The sequence below is a fragment of the Orcinus orca genome, chromosome 3 (genome assembly GCF_937001465.1).
Source record: "Orcinus orca chromosome 3, mOrcOrc1.1, whole genome shotgun sequence".
In the NCBI taxonomy this organism is placed as follows: domain Eukaryota; kingdom Metazoa; phylum Chordata; class Mammalia; order Artiodactyla; family Delphinidae; genus Orcinus; species Orcinus orca.
The window spans coordinates 178,887,642-178,909,821 of record NC_064561.1 but is presented as its reverse complement, the minus strand read 5'-3'; the positions used below and the strand labels follow the sequence as shown (position 1 = coordinate 178,909,821).

General features: G+C 39.7%; 1 protein-coding gene across 1 annotated transcript in view; it reads left to right on the top strand.

Annotated features, from left to right (window-relative positions):
* Positions 1–22,180, top strand: part of ADCY2 (adenylate cyclase 2) — a 433,799-nt gene that overhangs the window by 282,410 nt on the left and 129,209 nt on the right. Inside the window, exons 5-6 of the mRNA XM_004274498.4 lie at positions 10,920–11,068; positions 18,372–18,483. Of these exons, the coding sequence (XP_004274546.1) occupies positions 10,920–11,068; positions 18,372–18,483 (261 nt within the window). The remainder of the gene's footprint in view (positions 1–10,919; positions 11,069–18,371; positions 18,484–22,180) is intronic.

The window sequence follows — 22,180 nt, the reverse complement described above, 5'->3', positions numbered from 1 at the left end:
CCAAATGTATTGAATTCTCAATTTGTGTGTAACAAGGACACAGCCTGTCTTCTAAGTTTTAAGATATGGACGTCTATTTTTCACGTCATTAGTAATTTCTTGGTAATCTGAGTTCTAAGTGGCTCCATATTTCTGGGGTCACTTGTTCTGTTGACAAACCAAAACATTACTTGATTTCTTACTCTATTTTTGACTCAGTTATTTTCCATCCTCCTGCTTTTGCTTATCTTGGCCCCGTCCGCATGCAGAGAAGTCTCACACATTTTGCTCTAGTCCAAAATTTGAACTCACCTTGTCACCTTTGAGCTAACATGATGCTGCTATATTGTTAGATCATTAATGAAATTTGGAGAATAACAGAAGGGAATTCGAGCTCAGAATACAAATCAAATCAAATTTCTATTTCAAGTGGTTGCCAATGTTTACCAACCATTTTCCAACCAGGAGACACTTCGAATGTTCTCTTTTTCCTTGGATGCAGCCTGCTGATGTGAAGCTGGGGTCTCCCCTTCCCCTGAATGAGTCTTTCACACCTCTCCCATACCAACAGTATCATTGTCTGCCAGAGAGAAAAACCCAAAGTAATCACTGCGTTATTTTGCAGAGTAGTTAAATTTCCCTTTGTATGAAAATCACTGATCCAGATTTTGCCCAGGCCTGGTATTTATGACCAAGAAGGTCATTAGGGTGGAGCTTCTGATCTCAATTACAGAAGAGTAAGATGTGGTGATCACGTTCCTCCCCAGAAATGCACCTGCACGTGGAACAACTCCTACAGAACACCTACTGAACACTGGCAGAAGACCTCAGACCTCCCAAAAGGCAACAAACTCCCCACGTACCTGGGCATGGCAAAAGAAAAAAGAATAAACAGAGACAAAAGAATAGGGACGGGACCTGCACCAGTAGGAGGGAGCTTTGAAGGAGGAAAGGTTTCCACGCACTAGGAAGCCCCTTCGCGGGCAGAGACTGCGGGTGGCGGAGGGGGGAAGCTTCAGAGCCACAGAGGAGATCACAGCCACAGGGGTGCGGAGGGCAAAGCAGAGAGATTCCCTCACAGAGGATCGGTGCCGACTGGCACTCACCAGCCCGAGAGGCTTGTCTGCTCACCTGCCGGGACGGGCGGGTCTGGGAGCTGAGGCTCGGGCTTCGGTTGGATCCCAGGGTGAGGACTGGGGTTGGCGGCGTGAACACAGCCTGCAGGGGGCTAATGCACCACGGCTAGCCGGGAGGGAGTCCGGGGAAAAGTCTGGACCTGCCGAAGAGGCAAGAGACTTTTTCTTCCCTCTTTGTTTCCTGGTGCGCGAGGAGAGGGGATTAAGAGCGCTGCTTAAAGGAGCTCCAGAGACGGGCGCGAGCCGCGGCTAACAGCACAGACCTCAGAGACGGGCATGAGAAGCTAAGGCTGCTGCTGCCATCACCAAGAAGCCTGTGTGCGAGCACAGGTCACTCTCCACACCTCCCTTCCAGGGAGCCTGTGCAGCCTGCTACTGCCAGGGTCCCGGGATCCAGGGACAGCTTCCCCGGGAGAACGCATGCCGCGCCTCAGGCTGGTGCAATGTCATGCGGGCCTCTGCCACTGCAGGCTCACCCCGCACTCCGTACCCCTCCATCCCCCCGGCCTGAGTGAGGCAGAGCCCCCGAAGCAGCTGTTCCTTTAACCCTGTCCTGTCTGAGCAAAGAACAGACGCCCTTTGGGGACCTACACGCAGAGGCGGGTCCAAATCCAAATCTGAGCCCCAGAAGCTGTACGAACAAAGAAGAGAAAGGGAAATCCCTCCCCGCAGCCTCAGGAGCAGCAGATTAAAGCTCCACAATCAACTTGATGTACCCTGCATCTGTGGAAAACCTGAATAGACAACGAATCATCCCAAACTGAGGAGGTGGACTTTGAGAACAACGATATATATATATTTTCCCCTTTTCCTCTTTTTGTGTGTATGTGGATGCTTCTGTGTGTGATTCTATCTCTATAGCATTGCTTTTGTCATTTGCCCTAGGATTCTGTCTGTCCGTTTTTGGGGTATTTTTTTAGTACAGTTTTTCACACTTGTTATCATTGGTGGATTTGGTTTTCGGTTTGGCAGCTCTCTTCGTTCCTTCTTTCCTTTTTATAAAAGTTTTTTATTACTTAAATTTAAAAAAAATATTTTTTTATTTTAATAACTTTATTTTATTTTATTTTATCTTCTTCTTTCTTTCTTTCTTTCTTTTTCTCACTTTTATTCTGAGCCGTGTGAATGACAGGCTCTTGGTGCTCCAGTCAGGCATCAGGGCTGTGACTCTGAGGTGGGAGAGTCAAGTTCAGGACACTGGTCCACAAGAGACCTCCCAGCTCCACGTAATATCAAACAACGAAAATCTCCCAGAGAGCTTGATCTCAACGCCAAGACCCAGCTCCACTCAATGACCAGCAAGCTACAGTGCAGGATACCCTATGCCAAACAACTAGCAAGACAGGAACACAAACCCATACATAAGCACACAGGCTGCCTAAACCCATAATAAGGCCACAGACATGCCAAAACACACCACCAGACTTGGACCTACCCACCAAAAAGACAAGATCCAGCCTCATCCACCAGAACACAGGCACTAGACCCCTCCACCCGGAAGCCTACACAACCCATTGAACAAACCTTAGCCACTGGGGACAGACACCAAAAACAACAGGAACTACGAACCTGCAGCCTGCGAAAAGGAGACCCCAAACACAGTAAGTTAAGCAAAATGAGAAGACAGAGAAACACACAGCAGATGAAGGAGCAAGGCAAAAACCCACCAGACCTAACAAATGAAGAAGTAGGCAGTCTACCTGAAAAAGAATTCAGAATAATGATAGTAAAGATGATCCAAAATCTTGGAAACAGGATGGAGAAAATACAAGAAACATTTAACATGGACCTAGAAGAACTAAAGAGCAAACAAACAGCGATGAACAACACAATAAATGAAATTAAAAATTCTCTAGAAGGGATCAATAGCAGAAAAACTGAGGCAGAAGGACAGATAAGTGACCAGGAAGATAAAATAGTGGAAATAACTACTGCAGAGCCAAATAAAGAGAAAAGAATGAAAAGACTTGAGGACAATCTCAGAGACTTCTGGGACAACATTAAACGCACCAACATTCGAATTATAGGGGTCACAGTTAAAGAAGAGAAAAAGAAAGGGACTGAGAAAAATATTTGAAGAGATTATAGTTGAAAACTTCCGTAATATGGGAAAGGAAATAGTTAATCAAGTCGAGGAAGCACAGAGAGTCCAATACAGGATAAATCCAAGGAGAAGCACACCAAGACACATATTAATCAAACTTTCAAAAATTCAATACAAAGAAAACATATTAAAAGCAGCAAGGGAAAAACAACAAATAACACACAAGGGAATCCCGATAAGGTTAACAGCTATCGTTCGGCAGAAACTCTGCAAGCCAGAAGGGAGTGGCAGGACATATTTAAAGGGATGAAGGAGAAAAAGCTACACCCAAGATTACTCTACCCAGCAAGGATCTTATTCAGATTTGATGGAGAAGTTGAAACCTTTACAGGCAAGCAAAAGCTAAGAGAGTTCAGCACCACCAAACCAGCTTTACAACAAATGCTAAAGGAACTTCTCTAGGCAGGAAACACAAGAAAAGGAAAAGACCTACAATAACAAACCCAAGACAATTAAGAAAATGGTAATAGAAACATACATATCGATAATTACCTTAAATGTAAATGGATTACATGCTACAACCAAAAGACATAGACTGTCTGAATGGATACAAAAACAAGGCCTGTATATATGCTGTCTCCAAGAGACCCACTTCAGACCTAGGGACATATAAAGACTAAAAGTGAGAGTAGGGTAAAAGATATTCCATGAAAATAGAAATCAAAAGAAAGCTGAAGTAGCAATTCTCATATCAGACAAAATAGACTTTAAAACAAAGACTGTTCAAGACACAAAGAAGGACAGTACATAATGATCAAGGGATCAAGAAGAAGATATAACAACTGTAAATATCTATGCACCCAACATAGGAACACCTCAATACATAAGGCAAATACTAAGAGCCATAAAAGGGGAAATCGACAGTAACACCATCAAAGTAGGGGACTTTAACATTCCAGTTTCACCAATGGACAGTTCATCCAAAATGAAAATAAATAAGGAAAAACAAGCTTTAAATGGTACATTAAACAAGATGGACTTAATTGATATTTATAGGACATTCCATCCTAAAACAACAGAATACACATTCTTCTCAAATGCTCATGGAATATTTTCCAGGGTAGATCATATCTTGGGTCACAAATCAAGCCTTGGTAAATTTATGAAAATTGAAATCGTATCTAATATCTTTTCCGACCACAATGCTATGATACTAGATCTCAATTACAGGAATAAATCTGTAAAAAATAAAAACACATACAGCCTAAACAATACACTAATTAATAACCAACAGATCACTGAGAAATCAAGGGGGAAATCAAAAAATACCTAGAAACAAATGATAATAAAAACACGATGACCAAAAACCTATGGGATGCAGCAAAAGCAGTTCTAAGAGGGAAGTTTATAGCAATACAATCCTACCTTAAGAAACAAGAAACATCTCAAATAAACAATGTAAACTTACACCTAAAGCAATTAGAGAAAGAAGAACAAAAACCCCCAAAGTTAGCAGAAAGAAATCATAAAGATCAGATCAGAAATGAACGAAAAAGAAATGAAGGAAACAATAGCAAAGATCAGTAAAAATAAAAGTGGTTCTTTGAGAAGATAAACAAAACTGATAAACCATTAGCCAGACTCATCAAGAAAAAAAGGGAGAAGACTCAAATCAATAGAATTAGAAATGAAAAAGGAGAAGTAACAACTGACACTTCAGAAATACAGAAGACCATGAGAGATTACTACAAGCAACTCTATGCCAATAAAATGGACAACCTGGAAGAAATGGACAAATTCTTACAAATGCACAACCTTCTGGGAATGAACCAGGAAGATATAGAAAATATGAACAGACCAGTCACAAGCACTGAAATTGAAACTGTGATTAAAAATCTTCGAACAAACAAAAGCCCAGGACCAGATGGCTTCACAGGCGAATTCTATCAAACATTTTGAGAAGAGCTAACAACTAATCCTTCTCAAACTCTTCCATGCTATAGCAGAGGGAGGAACATTCCCAAACCCATTCTACGGGCCACCATACCCTGATACCAAAACCAGACAAAGATGTCACAAAGAAAGAAAACTAGAGGCCAATATCACTGATGAACATAGATGCAAAAATCCTCAGCAAAATACGAGCAAACAGAATCCAACAGCACATGAAAAAGGATCATACACCATGATCAAGTTGGATTTATCCCAGGAATGCAAGGGTTCTTCAATATATGCAAAGAAATCAATGTGATACACCATATTAACAAATTGAAGGAGAAAAACCACATGATCATCTCAATAGATGCAGAGAAAGCTTTTGACAAAATTCAACACCCATTTATGATAAAAACCCTGTAGAAAGTAGGCATAGAGGGAACTTTCCTCAACATAATAAAGGCCATATATGACAAACCCACAGCCAACATCATCCTCAGTGGTGAAAAACTGAAACCACTTCCACTAAGATCAGGAACAGGACAAGGTTGCCCAATCTCACCACTCTTATTCAACATAGTTTTGGAAGTTTTAGCCACAGAAATCAGAGAAGAAAAAGAAATAAAAGGAATCCAAATTGGAAAAGAAGAAGTAAAGCTGTCACTTTTTACAGATGACATGATACTATACATGGAGAATCCTAAAGATGCTACCAGAAAACTACTAGAGCTAATCAATGAATTTGGTAAATTAGCAGGATACAAAATTAATGCACAGAAATCTTTACATTCCTATACACTAATGATGAAAAATCTGAAAGTGAAATCAAGGAAACACTCCCATTTACCATTGCAAAAAAAAGAATAAAATATCTAGGAATAAACCTACCTAAGGAGACAAAAGACCTGTATGCAGAAAATTATAAGACACTGATGAAAGAAATTAAAGATGATACAAATAGATGGAGAGATATACCATGTTCTTGGATTGGAAGAATCAACATTGTGAAAATGACTATATTACCCAAAGCAATCTACAGATTCAATGCAATCCCTATCAAACTACCACTGGCATTTTTCACAGAACTAGAACAAAAAATTTCACAATTCGTTTGGAAACACAAAAGACCCCGAATAGCCAAAGCAATCTTCAGAATGAAAAACGGAGCTGGAGGAATCAGGCTCCCTGACTTCAGACTATACTACAAAGCTACAGTAATCAAGACAGTATGGTACTGGAACAAAAACAGAAAGACAGATCAATGGAACAGGATAGAAAACCCAGAGGTAAACCTACGCACATATGGTCACCTTATCTTTGATAAAGGAGTCAGGAATGTACACTGGAGAAAGGACAGCCTCTTCAATAAGTGGTGCTGGGAAACTGGACAGGTATATATAAAAGTCTGAGATTGGATCACTCCCTAACACCATACACAAAAATAAGCTCAAAATGGATTAAAGACCTAAATGTAAGGCCAGAAACTATCAAACTCTGAGAGGAAAAACATAGGCAGAATACTCTATGACATAAATCAGGCAAGTTCCTTTTTGATGCACCTCCTAGAGAAATGGAAATAAAAACAAAAATAAACAAATGGGACCTAAGGAAACTTAAAAGCTTTTGCACAGCAAAGGAAACCATGAAAGAGACCAAAAGACAACCCTCAGATGGGAGAAAATATTTGCAAATGAAGCAACTGACAAAGGATTAATCTCCAAAATTTACAAGCAGCTCATGCAGCTCAATATCAAAAAAACAAACAACCCAATCCAAAAATGGGCAGAAGACCTAAATAGACATTTCTCCAAAGAATGTATACAGATTGCTAACAAACACATGAAAGAATGGTCAACATCATTAATTATTAGAGAAATGCAAATCAAAACTACAATGAGATATCATCTCATACCAGTCAGAATGGCCATCATCAAAAAATCTACAAACGATAAATGCTGGAGAGAGTGTGGAGAATAGGGAACCCTCTTGCACTGTTGGTGGTAATGTACAGTGATACAGCCACTGTGGAGTACAGTATGGGGGTTCCTTAAAAAACTAAAATAGAACTACCATATGACCTAGCAATCCTACTACTGGGCATATACCCTGAGAAAACCATAGTTCAAAAAGAGTCATGTACCACAATGTTCCTTGCAGCACTATATACAATAGCCAGGACATGGAAGCAACCTAAGTGTCCATTGACAGATGAATGGATAAAGAAGTTGTGTCACATATATACAATGGAATATTACTCAGCCCTGAAAAGAAACGAAATTGAGTTATTTGTAGTGAGGTGGATGGACATAGAGTCTGTCATGCAGTGTGAAGTCAGAAAGAGAAAAACAAATACCGTATGCTAACACATATATATGGAATGTAAAAAACAGTCATGAAGAACCTAGGGGCAAGATGGGAATAAAGACACAGACCTACTAGAGAATGGACTTGAGCATACGGGGAGGGGGAAGGGTAAGCTGGGACAAAGTAAGAGAGTGGTGTGGACATATATACACTAGTAAACGTAAAATAGATAGCTAGGGGGAAGCAGCCACATAGCACAGGGAGAGGAGCTCGGTGCTTTGCGACCACCTAGAGGGATGAGATAGGGAGGGTGGGAGGGAGGGAGAAGCAAGAGGGAAGAGATATGGGAACATATGTATATGTATACCTGATTCAATTTGTTATAAAGCAGAAACTAACACATCATTTTAAAGAAATTATACTCCAATAAAGATGTTTAAAAAAAAAATAAGAAGGTCATTAATCTGATTTTAAATCAGGGTTTCCCTGGTGGCACTGTGGTTGAGAGTCCGCCTGCCGATGCAGAGGACACGGATTCGTGCCCCGGTCCGGGAAGGTCCCACATGCCGCGGAGTGGCTGGGCCCATAAGCCATGGCCGCTGAGCCTGCACGTCCGGAGCCTGTGCTCCGCATTGGAGAGGCCACAACAGTGAGAGGCCCGCGTACCGCAACGAAAAAGAAAAAAAAAAACCATAAGCACTGTCTACCCAGGTCTCCACTTTGAAATTAGATTTTTCTTTATTGTGCCCCAGATGAAATGCACAGCAGATCTTTCATTCATTGAACAAATAACTGCAGGGAAAATGCTACTTTCCAAGAACTCCTGCAGTAATTGAGAAATAAAGCAATAGACAAGCCCCCCACTTCACTGCCCTTCATACCACCAGTCTCTTTGAGTGGAAGGAACCACATAAGGGTTATATTGCCAATGTCCACAATAAAATCTAGTGGTATTTCCCCCACCAAAAAAAAAGTTCTAAAAAATTTGTGGACTTGTCAATATTTTCCCTTAAGGCTGGAATATCTACAGTACTTTTCTGATATTGGTATAGGTATACTGCTTTTTCTTTTATTATTAAGGTTTTTATAATTCATCTCTTTTTGGTGTATCTTTTTTAATTTCTGATAGTTCTGTATTCTTATATTTAAGATGTGTTTATTATGAGTAGTTTAGAGTTACATTTTGTCTTTTTTCAGTCCAATCTGACAGTATTAGTCAATTAATTGGAATATTTAGTCCATTAATTTCAATATAATTTCTGGCACAACAGGCTGATAACTGTCACTTTATGGTTTAGTTTCTATTTGCCCCACCTGTTTTTAGTTTTCTTTGACTCTTCTTTATTGACTTATTTTGGATTAATCAAGGATTTCTTTCCCATTTTCTCTGTTAGCCTGTTAGTCATACATTTTTTCAAACTTTTTGTTGCTGATGTGGAAATTGCATCCATTCTTGACTTACTACAGTCTAACATAAATTGCTTTATTTTGCCACTTCTCACACAATTCTAGGACCTCAGAACATTTTTATTCCATTGACTCCCATTTCATCTTTTGTGTTATTGTCATTGTGCATTTCATTCTGTTATATTTTAGACCACACCAGACATTAGCCTCATTATTTTGTACAGTTCATATTAATTTATATTTCCCCAGATGTATATATGGACATTTACCTTATTAAAAATTTTTGATTTCTGCATTTCATTTCTTAATTTAAATGGAAACATCAAGGGGAATTTAACAAAAAAGTGAAAAGATGATTATTAAATAAAAAGTGTTCTCTTACTTTCTTAAGTACCAGTAAAATTCCCTTTGGTGTGTGACAAGTGTTATGACAAGTGTCAGCTCCCTGCCCTTTATCTAACTGCTTCTTTTTGCCTCTGTTGCAAGGAGGTTGGTAACAATACCAGTCAGATGATGCTGTTGTTTTGATTCAATTGGTTCACGTGAAGATGGCTCCTGGGAGCATGTGGTGCATAGCAGGTCCTCCTCATCTATTAGCTCCCCCTCTTTTCCCAGATCCCAGGCACGTGGCTTCCTCCAAACACCAGCCTGTCTTTCTAGCCTCATCTAACAGCTATGCACTGTGGGTGGGCCCCTTCCTGGATCATGAACAACATGATATTAGGGACACTGTCCCCTTCGTCTTTGCATTTACCATTAGTGCTTATCAAGGGGTCTGGCATTTAATGGGCAGTGATGGATGTTTTCTGATTGGGTTAATGAAGGACGGAAGGAATGAACAAACAGTCGTCACTCAGTTATGCCAGTTCATAGAGAAATGCTCCCTACCATGCACTGAGACCTTACACAGGCACACGCTGAGTCTCCTGTTGACTTTGCACCCGTCTTCCTGGGTCAGGCTGGGGATGGGCTGTGGTGAGGGTCATTTCATCTTCATCAAGATGCACTCCTGGCCTACCCTCTGCTCCCTTGGTGGAAGTTCCCAACAGCCCCAAAGTGATGTGCACTGTGGGTGGGCCCAGGGGACAGACACCTGGACCAGTGAATCTGTGAGCAAAGCTCAGCTTCCCCACCCCTTCCTCTACTCTCTCACCACTTTGTCCACCAAAAAGAAATTTTTTTAAAGAAAAAAAGAGACAATGTGGAAGAAGGAGAAAACTTGGCATTCAACAAATGTTTGTTTATACACACTGAATACCACTAGCTAAATCCACAATGCCTGAAGAATATGGTGTTTTCTGTAATAGATTAATGTTTAAAACACTCAAGGATGAATATCAACTTGCAAAGATTGCCATCTATGATACTTTTTCTCAAAAAATTGCATAGTTTCCTTGAAGAGAATGGAAAAGTTGCCACTCTAACTATAATAAATACAGATTAAAGTATGTGTAATATTGCATGCTATTGTGTACAAGATATACTGAATTTAAAGACTAAAAATACAAGAAAATCTCATATGTTATCATTTCTTTGTGTCCCACCTATAGTTTCTCATAGGTGATGTCTTTTTCAGAAGCTAATATTCCTGACTCTGTCTTTATAAAAGTTTAGAAGCACTAAAGAGGATTGGATGGTCACCACAGAGGAAATGAAATATTTGAAAATATGTGACTCTTGCTTAGGAAATGTGGAATATGGGCTGACTTTCAAAAGTGCAATAAAGCTTGTACTTTATCTCTCAAATGAACAAGCAGGTGAAAATGAGTGTTTTGTATCTTAGATTGACCACTGGTTTCTGGCATTTTAATATTATTTCTGCTTCACTACTTTAAAATCAAAATAGATAAATAATACCCTCAGGGAAATAACTATGCCTTCCTTTATTCTCCATAGAAAAAGACATGCTTAGAACTCAATAAATAATATAACAACACACTCTGACCTTAGACAATTTAATATTTTTTTCAATATGTATTTCTAGAATCTGTATTTTAACTTGTAAAGAGTCCTCAAATTAGCCCCACTACAAATCAGAATTGATATCAGATGATACTTGGCTGTGACCTTGGTTGTGTAACATCTCTTGGTCTTCCTTCCACACCTGGTTTCAGGAGCGGCTTCTGCTGTCCCTGCTGCCAGCGCACATAGCCATGGAGATGAAAGCCGAGATCATCCAGAGGCTGCAGGGCCCCAAAGCCGGCCAAATGGAAAACACCAACAACTTTCACAACCTGTACGTCAAGCGGCACACCAACGTCAGGTACGCTGCTGCTCTGTTCTCCTTCCGCAGCAAGTCTGGGGAGCCTGTATGCCAGGTGGGGGACATATTTAACTGGGAGCCCATAATCTTACAGTTTCATGTGTCCTTTGGAACTGTTTATCTTTGCGTGTAGAGTAATTATCACTCCACCTACCCATGTGCTACCTCTTGGGCCTTCACATTAAGATAAGAAAACGGGTTCCTCTACTTATTGCATTTTGTGACCATCAATTACAAAAGGGAGAGAAGTGGACAATGGGGCCCTTATTCTGGGAACTCCTTGGTCAGAGCTCACTGTGTCCCTGAAACCCAGGACTCAGTATCAGTAAGATTAAAGAGTCATGGGCTCTAGGCACAAGGACTGGTTCCTCAAGGTGGACTTGGCAAGGGCAGAGCCTTGGGAAGCCAGCACTTTCCAGGGAAGCTGGATGTTCTGCTGTCAATCAGGAATGATGGGTTTCTAGGGTATGGCTGGTACCCAGCATCATAGGGGACCAACATGCACCTTAATTAAATTATAATGAAAGTTACTTCTTTTCCAAGAGTGGCACAGCCATCCATGCTTCCCAGGGAGCCATTCCTGGATTCCCAGTAACTGGAAAACTAACATGGGATTGTGGTCAGGAAGGAGGACGGTATAGGACCTCTTCTCCCCTGAGCTCTAGAGAGGAGCTGTGCAGGTCCTCACTTCAGTCTGGAGAGGGTGCTCCCTCCTGTGCTCCCCTCCATCTCTGGCTACAGTGGTGTGGGACCTCTCCACATGTGGGTGCCCTGGTCCTCACTGTTCTGCATGCCCACCCATTCCTGATACCACTTTTCTGGGGGCTGTCCTTTCATCCATTCGATTACATTGCAGTGGTGATTGCTATTCTGGCTGGGTTATCTCAATAAGTAACCTGTGCATGCCTCACTCATTATGTTATTCCTTTAGTCACCCCCCCCACCCCATTCAATAGTTTAATAACAACAACCACAAACACAAACTAAAGTGTGTTTAGAATAGTCTAGAATTGTAATAGGGCTTCAAGTCCAGACCTTTTCCATTGCGTGATGCAGCCTTCTGTCTGGTTACTTCAGGTCAAGGATTTTTGAAGTTTATTAAGAAACAAATTTAACTGTAGCTTAATTTATGCATTGCTAAGACAAATTGCATTTTAACACATGATTTTAGAAAAAGGTATGGCCCAAGCATGCAAAGAGCTAATATACAATAAGAAATGCACATTGAAAGGGAGACAAGAGAAAAAAAGTTGCATATCAAGTAAGAACTAAGGAAAAAACATTGAATAAATGAGGAATCAGGAGTAAACTTTTTTATAGTCCCCGCCTTTTTTTTCTTGGAATAATAGGAAAGAACTATGTGTGTATATATACATATATATGTATGTATGTATATATGCATATATTTATGTGTTTGTATATACATATACATATATATATGTATATATATACACACACAGAGACAGAGAACATTCATACATGTTAAAGAGTAAAGCTGGACTTCCTTGGTGGTGCAGTGGTTAAGAATCCTCCTGCCAATGCAGGGGACACAGGTTCGAGCCCTGGTCCGGGAAGATCCCACTTGCTCTGGAGCAACTAAGCCCGTGCACCACAACTACTGAGCCTGTGCTCTAGAGCCTGCAAGCCACAACTACTGAGCCCACACACCACAACTACTGAAGCCCATGCATCCTAGAGCCCGCATGCCACAATTACTGAGCCCATGTGCCGCAACTATTGAAGCCCATGCACTCTAGGGCCCACATGTGGCAACTACTGAGCCCACGTGCTGCAACTACCAAAGCCCGCATGCCTAGAGCCCATGCTCTACAACAAGAGAAGCCACCACAATGAGAAGCCCGCACACCACAGCAAAGAGTAGCCCCCACTCACTACAACTAGAGAAAGCCTGCACACAACAATGGAGACCCAGTGCAGCCAAAAAAAAGGCATAAAATTATTTAAAACACTAGACTGCATTTAGGTTTTTAAGCATTTTACCTACATAATTAAAGAAAAAACATTTATGATGTCTGACAAGATATACTGTAGTAGAAATTGCTCTTTCCAACCTTAACTATATGAAAATCAGCAATGCCCCTTTCATCTCCAGAAATATTTTTATGTCACTTATTGGTATTCAAACTGTGTAAGGATAAATGTGTCTATCTAAATAGGATCACAGACTATCTTTAAATAGCTGTGATATAATCTGGGAACAATAGACCTGTAAAAATGACTGAAGACACAACCAATCTCAAGCAGTTGATAATGGTCTGCATAATATCTGTATTAGTTATCAGTTTCTGTGTAACAAATTACCCCAAAACTCAGTGGGTAATTTAAAGAACAATAAACAATATTGTTCTTTAAAGAACAACAAACACACCAATCAGAATGGTCATCATCAAAAAGTCTATAAATAACAAATATTGGAGAGGATGTGGAGAAAAGGGAACCCTCTTACATTGTTGGTAGGAATGTAAATTGTTGAAGCCACTATGGAAAACAGTATGGAGGTTCCTCAAAAAACTAAAAATAGAGCTACCATATAATCCAGCAATCCAACTCCTGGGCATATATCTGGAAAAAAACACAATTCAAAAAGATACATGCACCCCAATGTTCACTGCAGCACCATTTACAATAGCCAAGACATGGAAGCAATCTAAATGTCCATTGACAGATGAATGGATAAAGAAGATGTGGTACATATATACAATGGAATATTACTTAGCCATAAAAAAATGAAATAATGCCATTTGCAGCAACATGGATGGACCTAGAGATTATCACTAAGTGAAGTAAGTCAGAAAAAGACAACTGTCATATGATGTCACTTACATGTAGAATCTAAAATACAATACAAATCAACATATCTATGAAACAAAAACAGACTCACAGACATAGAGAACAGACTTGTGATTGTTAAGGGGAAGGGGGTTGGAAGAGGGAAGGACTGGGAGTTTGAGATTAGCAGAGGCAAGCTATTATACATAGAATGGATAAACAACAAGGTCCTACAGTATAGCACAGGGAACTATATTCAATATCCTATGACAAACCATATGGAAAGAAATATGAAAAAGAATATATATATATAACTGAATCATTTTGCTTTATAGAAGAAATTAACATTGTAAATCAGCTATACTTCAAAAAAAAAAAAAAAAGAACCATTAAAAAAAAAAAAACAACCCATAGAATGGGAGAAAATATTTGCAATAATATATCTGATAAGGGACTTGAATCCAGAATATATAAAGAACTTTTACAGCTCAACAATAAAAATACAAATAACCTAATTTTTTAAAAAAAAGAACAATAAACATCTCACAACATCTGTGGGTTGGAGTTTGGGAGCAGCTTACCCAGGTGGTTTTGGCATAGACTTTCCCATGAGGCTGCAGGCTGCTGGGCAATCTGTTCCCAATGTGACTTCCCACCTGGTGGACAGGTTAACTTCCTGTTGGCTGGAGGCCTCAGTTCCTCATCATTGGGCCTCTTCACAGGTTGCTTGAGTATCCTCACAACATGGCCGCTTGCTTCCCCAGAGGGAGGGATCCAGGTGGAAGCTTCAATATCTTTTATGATCTAACCTTGGAAGGTCATTTCTGGTCATTTCTGCAGTATCCTATTGGTTACACAAGTCAGCCCTACCTGTTATGGGAAGGGACAGTACAAGAGTGTGAGTACTGGGAGGTGAGGATCACTGGGGCCATCTTGGAAGCTGATTAACACACTTATCTAAGGCAAAGGATTGGTGAAGCACCTTCAACTGTCTTCAGAGATTGTGTAGAATATGTTTGCAGTATTAAATTTAAATTCATAACACATATTTGGGATCCTAAAGTAACTTAAATTCTTAAAACTTAAAAATGGAAAAGCTTCAATGGCATGGAGTACCAATTAATTTTAAATGAAATATGAAAACATATGGCCTTTTCCTCCTGAAACGGGACAGGTATAATAAAAAAAGAAGCAGATAAAATACCTGGCTAATGCAGGTAGTTCAGTCAATAACTGAGGGTGTTTTTTAATGAGAATTATTAGGTTGATAGACCAAAAAGATCTGTTGATAACTTTTAGTTTTGCTTTGATGATTCATTCAATGAAATATTTATTCTCTGTTAATAACATTGACTAGCTCTTTACTAACTGATATAATAATAATAATAGTAATAAGTAGGATGAGGAGGAAGTGGAGAAGAAAAAGAATTTATAGATGTGAAGGTAGCAACTACCAGTTGCCTTCTGAATCATTGTCTTCCTCTGAATCCCTCCCACTAGTGCTGAAACATTCACAAACCCATCATGTCTTTGAAAACAAACATAAATCCCTGAATCCAGTGCCACCCTCCAACTCTGAAATTACGTCCATGAATTTCATAGCCCAAATTCTAGAACAATTTTCCACTCTCTAACTAGACTTCCTTATTTTCTCTCCCTCCTCAAATCACCACCCTCTGACATTAACCTCCCCCATGTCACAGAACTCATTCTTCCTACGTTCACCACCAGTTGTCTTGTTCCCAAATCTGAATATGACTTCCTCTGCAACCTATCTCATTGACCACATGGTTATGCTTGGTCCCATTCACCTTGTCTTTGCACTTAAATAATTCTACATCCTTGGGTTTCCATGCCATTGTTTCCCCTTTGTTTTCTCCCTGCAGTCTTCTTTATTGTTTTCTCGTCCCTACATCTAGGCTGTTCTGTAAATGAAAGCATTTCCAGGTCTCTCCTAACTCCTCTGTTCTCTCCAGCTCTCGCCCAGGACTTAATGACCATCTATATGATGCTAAGACACAGAACTCAACCGTAGTTTTCCATAAGCATCTACCTAATGGTCTTCTTCTTGGGTCTCCCACTGACACCACCCTCAGACTCAACCCAACCATAGTGGAGCTAGTCAACTTCTCCTGCAAGCTTGATTTGATTTGTACACTAGGTACAGCCCCAGTACTCAGCCAGAAACCGGTCTTTATCTCAGCACTTTCTTTTCCTAGACACTTCCCACAACATCTAATCCCTAACAAAGCCTGATTCATTCTCCTTCCTACAAGTCTCCCCTCTCTGTCCAGTTCTCCCCATTTCCCCCACTTATAGACCTTCCACAGGGCTCTCCGGGATGTACCGGATATGATTCTAACTGACCTGCCCACCTCCAGGTTGCTGCCGCCAGAGTGGTCTTTCTCAAGTGGTGATGTGATCCAAGTCTAGGTCGGGTTTCCTTCCTGTGTGACCCCCAAAGTGCTCTGCGTCTCCTCTTCCATAACCCTTTGTACATTGTGTCCCAGTTACTCATATACAGTCTGCATCTTCCTGCCCAGTAACCACAGGGCCAGCTTCAGACCTGTATATTCAGCCCATCTTGGGCTCCTTCACCCACTACATGTCTTGATACAGGAAACACTGTGGAGGTTGTCAACAAGAAGTAGAGTCAACCACTCGTTCTCACGTTCTCCCTCCCATGCTGCCTGGATCGGGCATCTTCCTCTGAGTGAGTAATGCCTCCTCTTGGACCATGGCTCAGCATCTGTGGGTCCCTGCCTCTGCAGGAGAGCACAGGAGAAGTAGGGATGGTTTTATGGCACCATCTGAATGGAGAGCACAAAAGCCCCAGCAGCCCTGATTTCCCTGGACCAGAGGTCTCCCCCTGCTTCTGTCCATCATCAGAGGAGCAAGTCTTTCCTCCAAGGTGAAGCCACAAGCCTTGTACTTTGCCTGAGGAGCAGAGTGTTGCCAGCAGCAGAGATCAAGCCATGTTCTGCCTGGGACCAGGCTGACGGCTGCCGCACATTTTTTTTTTAAATTGTGGTAAAATATACATAGCAGTTACAATTTTAACCATTTTAAATTGTACAGTGCAGTGTCACTAAATACATTCATGCTGTTCTGCAACCATCACCAACATCCATGTCCAGAACGTTTTCTTCATCCCAAACCGAAGCTCCATACCCACTAAACAACAACGCCCCATCCCCAGACTCTGGCAGTCACCATACTACTCTCTGTCTCTATGGTTGGGCTAGTCTAAGTACTTCATATAAGTGAAATCATATAATATTTGTCCTTTTGAGTCTGGCTTATTTCACTCAATTTAATGTCTTCAAGGTTCATCCAGGTTGTGTTATTTGTCAGAATTTCATTTCTTTTAAAGACTGAATAATATTCCACTGTATTATACACCACAGTTTCATCCATCCATTTCTTTAAATGTCAATAGACATTTGTTTCACTTTATGAATAATACTGCTGTGAACATGGGTATACGAATATCTGTTTGAGTTCCTGCTTCCAGCTCTTTTGGGTATATACCTAAGAGTGGAATTGCTGGATCCTATATATGGTAATTTTATATTTCATAAAATTTTGTGAATTGGCAGTTATTTTTGTTTCATGGCCCATCTTAAACCGTACCATATTCACTACCTGAACCCAGAATTTTAGGCTTCATTAGTCCTTTACACAAAACATAAACACGTTATTGTGTAGGTAAATTTGTAATGTACACAGTGGTGCTGTAGTTTCTCTATCCTGACCCATCAAGGTTAGCTAAACACATACACAACTCTAAGGAATCTCACATTTGCCCTCCCAGCCTGTACATCCCATGAAGGGAAGCTGTACTGTCATTTCCTAAGTGACTTTCTCTGACTCTTCACCACCTCCACTGTTCTGTCTTACAGCACTCTGCTGTTTTCTTTTATAGCACTTATTATCACTGTAATTGGACATTGGTTGGTGTCCTTATTTGTTTAATGCATCCCCAAACCAAACTCTGAGCTTTAGAAAGATGTTCTGTATCTGCTCTCCTGGCAGGTAGTAAGGAAGCCAGAATTTTTTTCTTTGAATCAATAAAAACAGGATTTGACTTTTATTATTTTGCTTCTTCTACATAGGAATCCTTATAATATAAAATCATGTAACGATGCAAATAGATGCATACTCCTTTGATATCAGAATTATGACACTGTAATGTACTGTCAGGATGAAGACCACATAAATGAGAGAGGCGGGGAGGGGCTGGCCCTGAGAGAAGAAAGGTGAGCAGTAAAAATGGACTAGAATAGAGAACGTACATCACATGACTTTTTCGTCAACGATTTTATTATAAAAATTTAACATCAAAAAAAAATTTAATGGGAAAGTTTAGCAAAATGTTTACATATTACATACCCAGGGAAATGACATTTTGCAAAAATGTAAAAACGTATACTCTTTCAATGGGAAAAACTACCATTACTTTCTTAACGGACATCAACTTGCCAATATGGCACCCACTGGTTTGTTCCCACAGTATCCTCTATGCGGACATTGTTGGGTTCACCCGTCTGGCCAGTGACTGCTCCCCAGGAGAACTGGTCCACATGCTGAATGAACTCTTTGGAAAATTTGATCAAATTGCAAAGGTGAGTATTAGTGATTGCCTTCTATTTTGAGGATATATAAAATTTGGGCTTACTTTTTCTCTGGTCCCTTATCAATTTTTTACCTCCTCATAAAAGCATCCTTTAGGAATGTTGTTTGTAGATTTGTTGGATTTATTTGCCATCGAGCCCTGATAAATCTCTAACCTACACTGGGAATGAGAGATGTCATAGCATATAATTAGCATATTTTTCATCTACTTTTAAAACTTCTGCATATATATAACTCAGCACACATATAATAAATACATTCAAGATGATGAGATTTGATTTGCACATCTCTCTCTCCTGTGCCGTTCTAAGATTCTCTTTTTAGGCATTTCGATGTCAAGGAGTTGGAAACATGATTTCCTCTCCAGTTGTAACTATTACATATTCACAGTGTTAAGCGGCATCCTGGGAAAATCCCTAAAATAGGATGCATCCCTTCTTCCTAAGCCCTTTATTGACTGTTGTCCCCTTTTTATCCACTGACCCTTGTGCCACTTGCAGAGATGTAAGTTCAGTATTTGTCATTCATATGCTCATTTGTGGGAAGTTTCACAGAGAAGAAATGATGACAACTGATCTAAAACCATACTAGACCTTATTCTAGACTTATTTATTGGAACTATTAAGGTTTCTGGTGGGAATATTGATAATTTTTTTTCTTTCCTGCTAGCCCTGTACTTCTGTCTCATAAAATGTTTCTGGTCAGCTTAATTTTGTCTCTGAATTGTTCCCAACAAAAATACATTATTATGCTTATTAAAATGCATTCTTTACATAAGGAAGAGTTGGTTCTAAGTTTAGTTCATGGTGAGATTTTGCTAACAATAGGTGAGATTTTGCTCACTTTTAAACAATAAAGAAAATTCCAGCCAGGCCTCCTAGGCATAAATCTGGCTTGCAGATGTTCACAGAGTCACTCTTGCGTCAAGCTTTCCATGAGGTGTCTTATGTTGCCCAACTGACCATGACAGATCTCATTGGGAATTCTAAAAAATCACTAAGAGTATAGCCCTGTTTCCTTCCTTTACCAAACCAAAGGAAGAGGTTGAGTTTGGGGTAGAGGGGGCCTCATCTTTAGAAAACGTCTTGAAAGTTTGAGTCAGTAAAAGGTCCTTTTTGTTGCACTACCTGGTCACAGTAGGAAGAAACATCCTAATCTTGGCTGACAACAACAAAGCTCCAGTGTTTACATGGCATTTTCCCCACACGCAAGGCTCTGTGTCCAAATTACTTCTCTCTCTATGGACACCAGTCAAACTGATTAGGGGCCCACCCTACTCCTGTATGACCTCATCTTAACTAATTACATCTACAGTGACCCTTTGGCCAAATAATGTCACGTTCACAGGTACCAGGTGTTAGGATTTCACATGTGAATCTGAGGAAGACACAATTTATAACTCATAAGGGAGGTACTCGGTGTGACTTCCTGCTCCTCTCTGATCATTGTAACAAAGGAACATCCAGGCAATATCAGAGACTGGCCTAGGATAGCTTGGGCCATCCATTGCTGGTCACAGGGGCAGCATGCTTTGGATATCAGTTCATGGCTCTTAGTTCAAAACATGGAGTTGGTGAGCATTATAAGCAAACAGATAGTTCAGTCCATTGAGGGAATACTACATAAAGCACATTAAGTTAAGGAACTCAACGTCACTGCTCATTCACTGTTAGTTTTTATCCACTTTAATGAGGTATAATTGGCATACAGAAAGCTATACATATTTCACATACATACAACTTACTGAGCTTAGGGATACACCCTTGAAACCATCACTACAATCTATGCCATAACCATCTCTCACCTACAAAAGTTTCCTCTTGCCCTTTTAATTTATCATTATCATCATCATTATTATTTTGTGATTAAAACACTTAACATAAGATCTACCTTCTTAGCCAATGTTTAGGTATACAATATAATATTATTAACTATAGACACTATGCTGTACAGTAGCTCTCACTATGCTGTACAGAGTTCTCTCTAGCTCTCATCATGCATTACTGAAACTTTGTGTCCTTTGACCAACATTTCCCCATTTTCCCCTCTCCCAGGCCTGGAAACCACCATTCTATACTCTGCTTCTGTGTTTGACCAATTTAGATTCCTCTTATAAGTGGTATCATGTAGTATTTGTCATTCTGTATCTGGCTTATTTCACTTAACAAGTCAAATTCAACAGCACTTTAAAATGATCATATACCATGACCAACTGGGATTTATCCCTGGGATGCAAGTTGGATAGCATCACAAATCAATTGATGGGATATACCACATTAACAGAATGAAGGGTAAAAATCATATGATCATCTCAATCAATTGATGCAGAAAAAGCATTTGACAAAATTAAACATGCTTTTATGATTAAAAACTCTCAACTAATAAGAAGGAACTTACCTCAACACAATAAACCCGTATATGAAAAACCCACAGTGAACATCATACTCAACAGTGACAAACTGAAAGCTTTTCTTCTAAGATTGGGCATAAGACAAGGATACCTACTCTCACCAGTTCTGTTCAACATAGTGCTGGAACTTCCTGACGCAGCAGTTAGGCAAGAAAAAGAAATAAAAGACATCCAACTCAAAAGAGAAGTAAAATTATCTCTGTTTGCAGATGATATGACCTTATATGTAGAAAACCCTAAAGAGTCCACAAAAATCTGTTAGAACTAATAAATAAACTCAGTAAAGTTGCAGGATAAAAAGTCAATGTACAATAATCACTTGTATACAATGAAGTATCTCAAAAGGAAATCAAGAAAACACATTTACATTATCATCAAAAATAATAAAATACTTAGGAAATAGACTTAACTAAGTAGGTGAATGACTTATACACCAAAACTATAAAATATTGATGAAAGAAATATAAAGAGACATGAATAAGTAGAAAGACATTCCATGTTCATGGGTTGAAAGAATTAATATTAAAATAGTACCCCAAACCATCTACAGATTCAATGCAATCCCTATCAAAATCCCAATGGTAGTTTTTACAGAAATAGAAAAAAAATCCTAAAATTCATATAGAACCACAAGAGACACCAAATATCCAAAGCGATTTTGAACAAGAAAAACAAAGCTGGAGGCATCGTGCTTCCTGCTTTCAAAATATATTGCAAAACTACAGCAATCAAAACAGTCTGATACTGGTATTAAAGACAGACATACAGACCAATGGAGCAGAATAGAGACTAGAAATAAACCCATGCATATACAGTCAGCTGATCATTGATAAGAGTGCCAAGAATTCACTGTTCTTAATCTTACTGTTTTCTAGACTCAGGATACATATTTAGGAAGTACAGGAGAGAAGCCTTATTAATAAACAATGTTTTGCCTTTTTATTATTTAAAATATTGTTATCAGGAATTACTAACACGTCATCTATAATGCTATAGATAAGCATGAAAGTACACAGCTCTCTATGAGACAGGGAAAGAAATCTGCAAAATCTTCAGTAAACCTAACACATACTTAAGAACAAAAAGATCTTATGTTCGTTTTATTATTTCAAATTTGTTCGTTTTATACATAAGCCTATGTGAGTGTTAAGAAGAAAAAAAGTCTGGGATTTCCCTGGTGGTCCAGTGGTTAAGACTCCAGGCTCCCAATGCACAGGTTTGATCCCTGATTGGGGAGCTAGCATCCCACATGCCATGCAGCATGGCCAAAAAAAAAA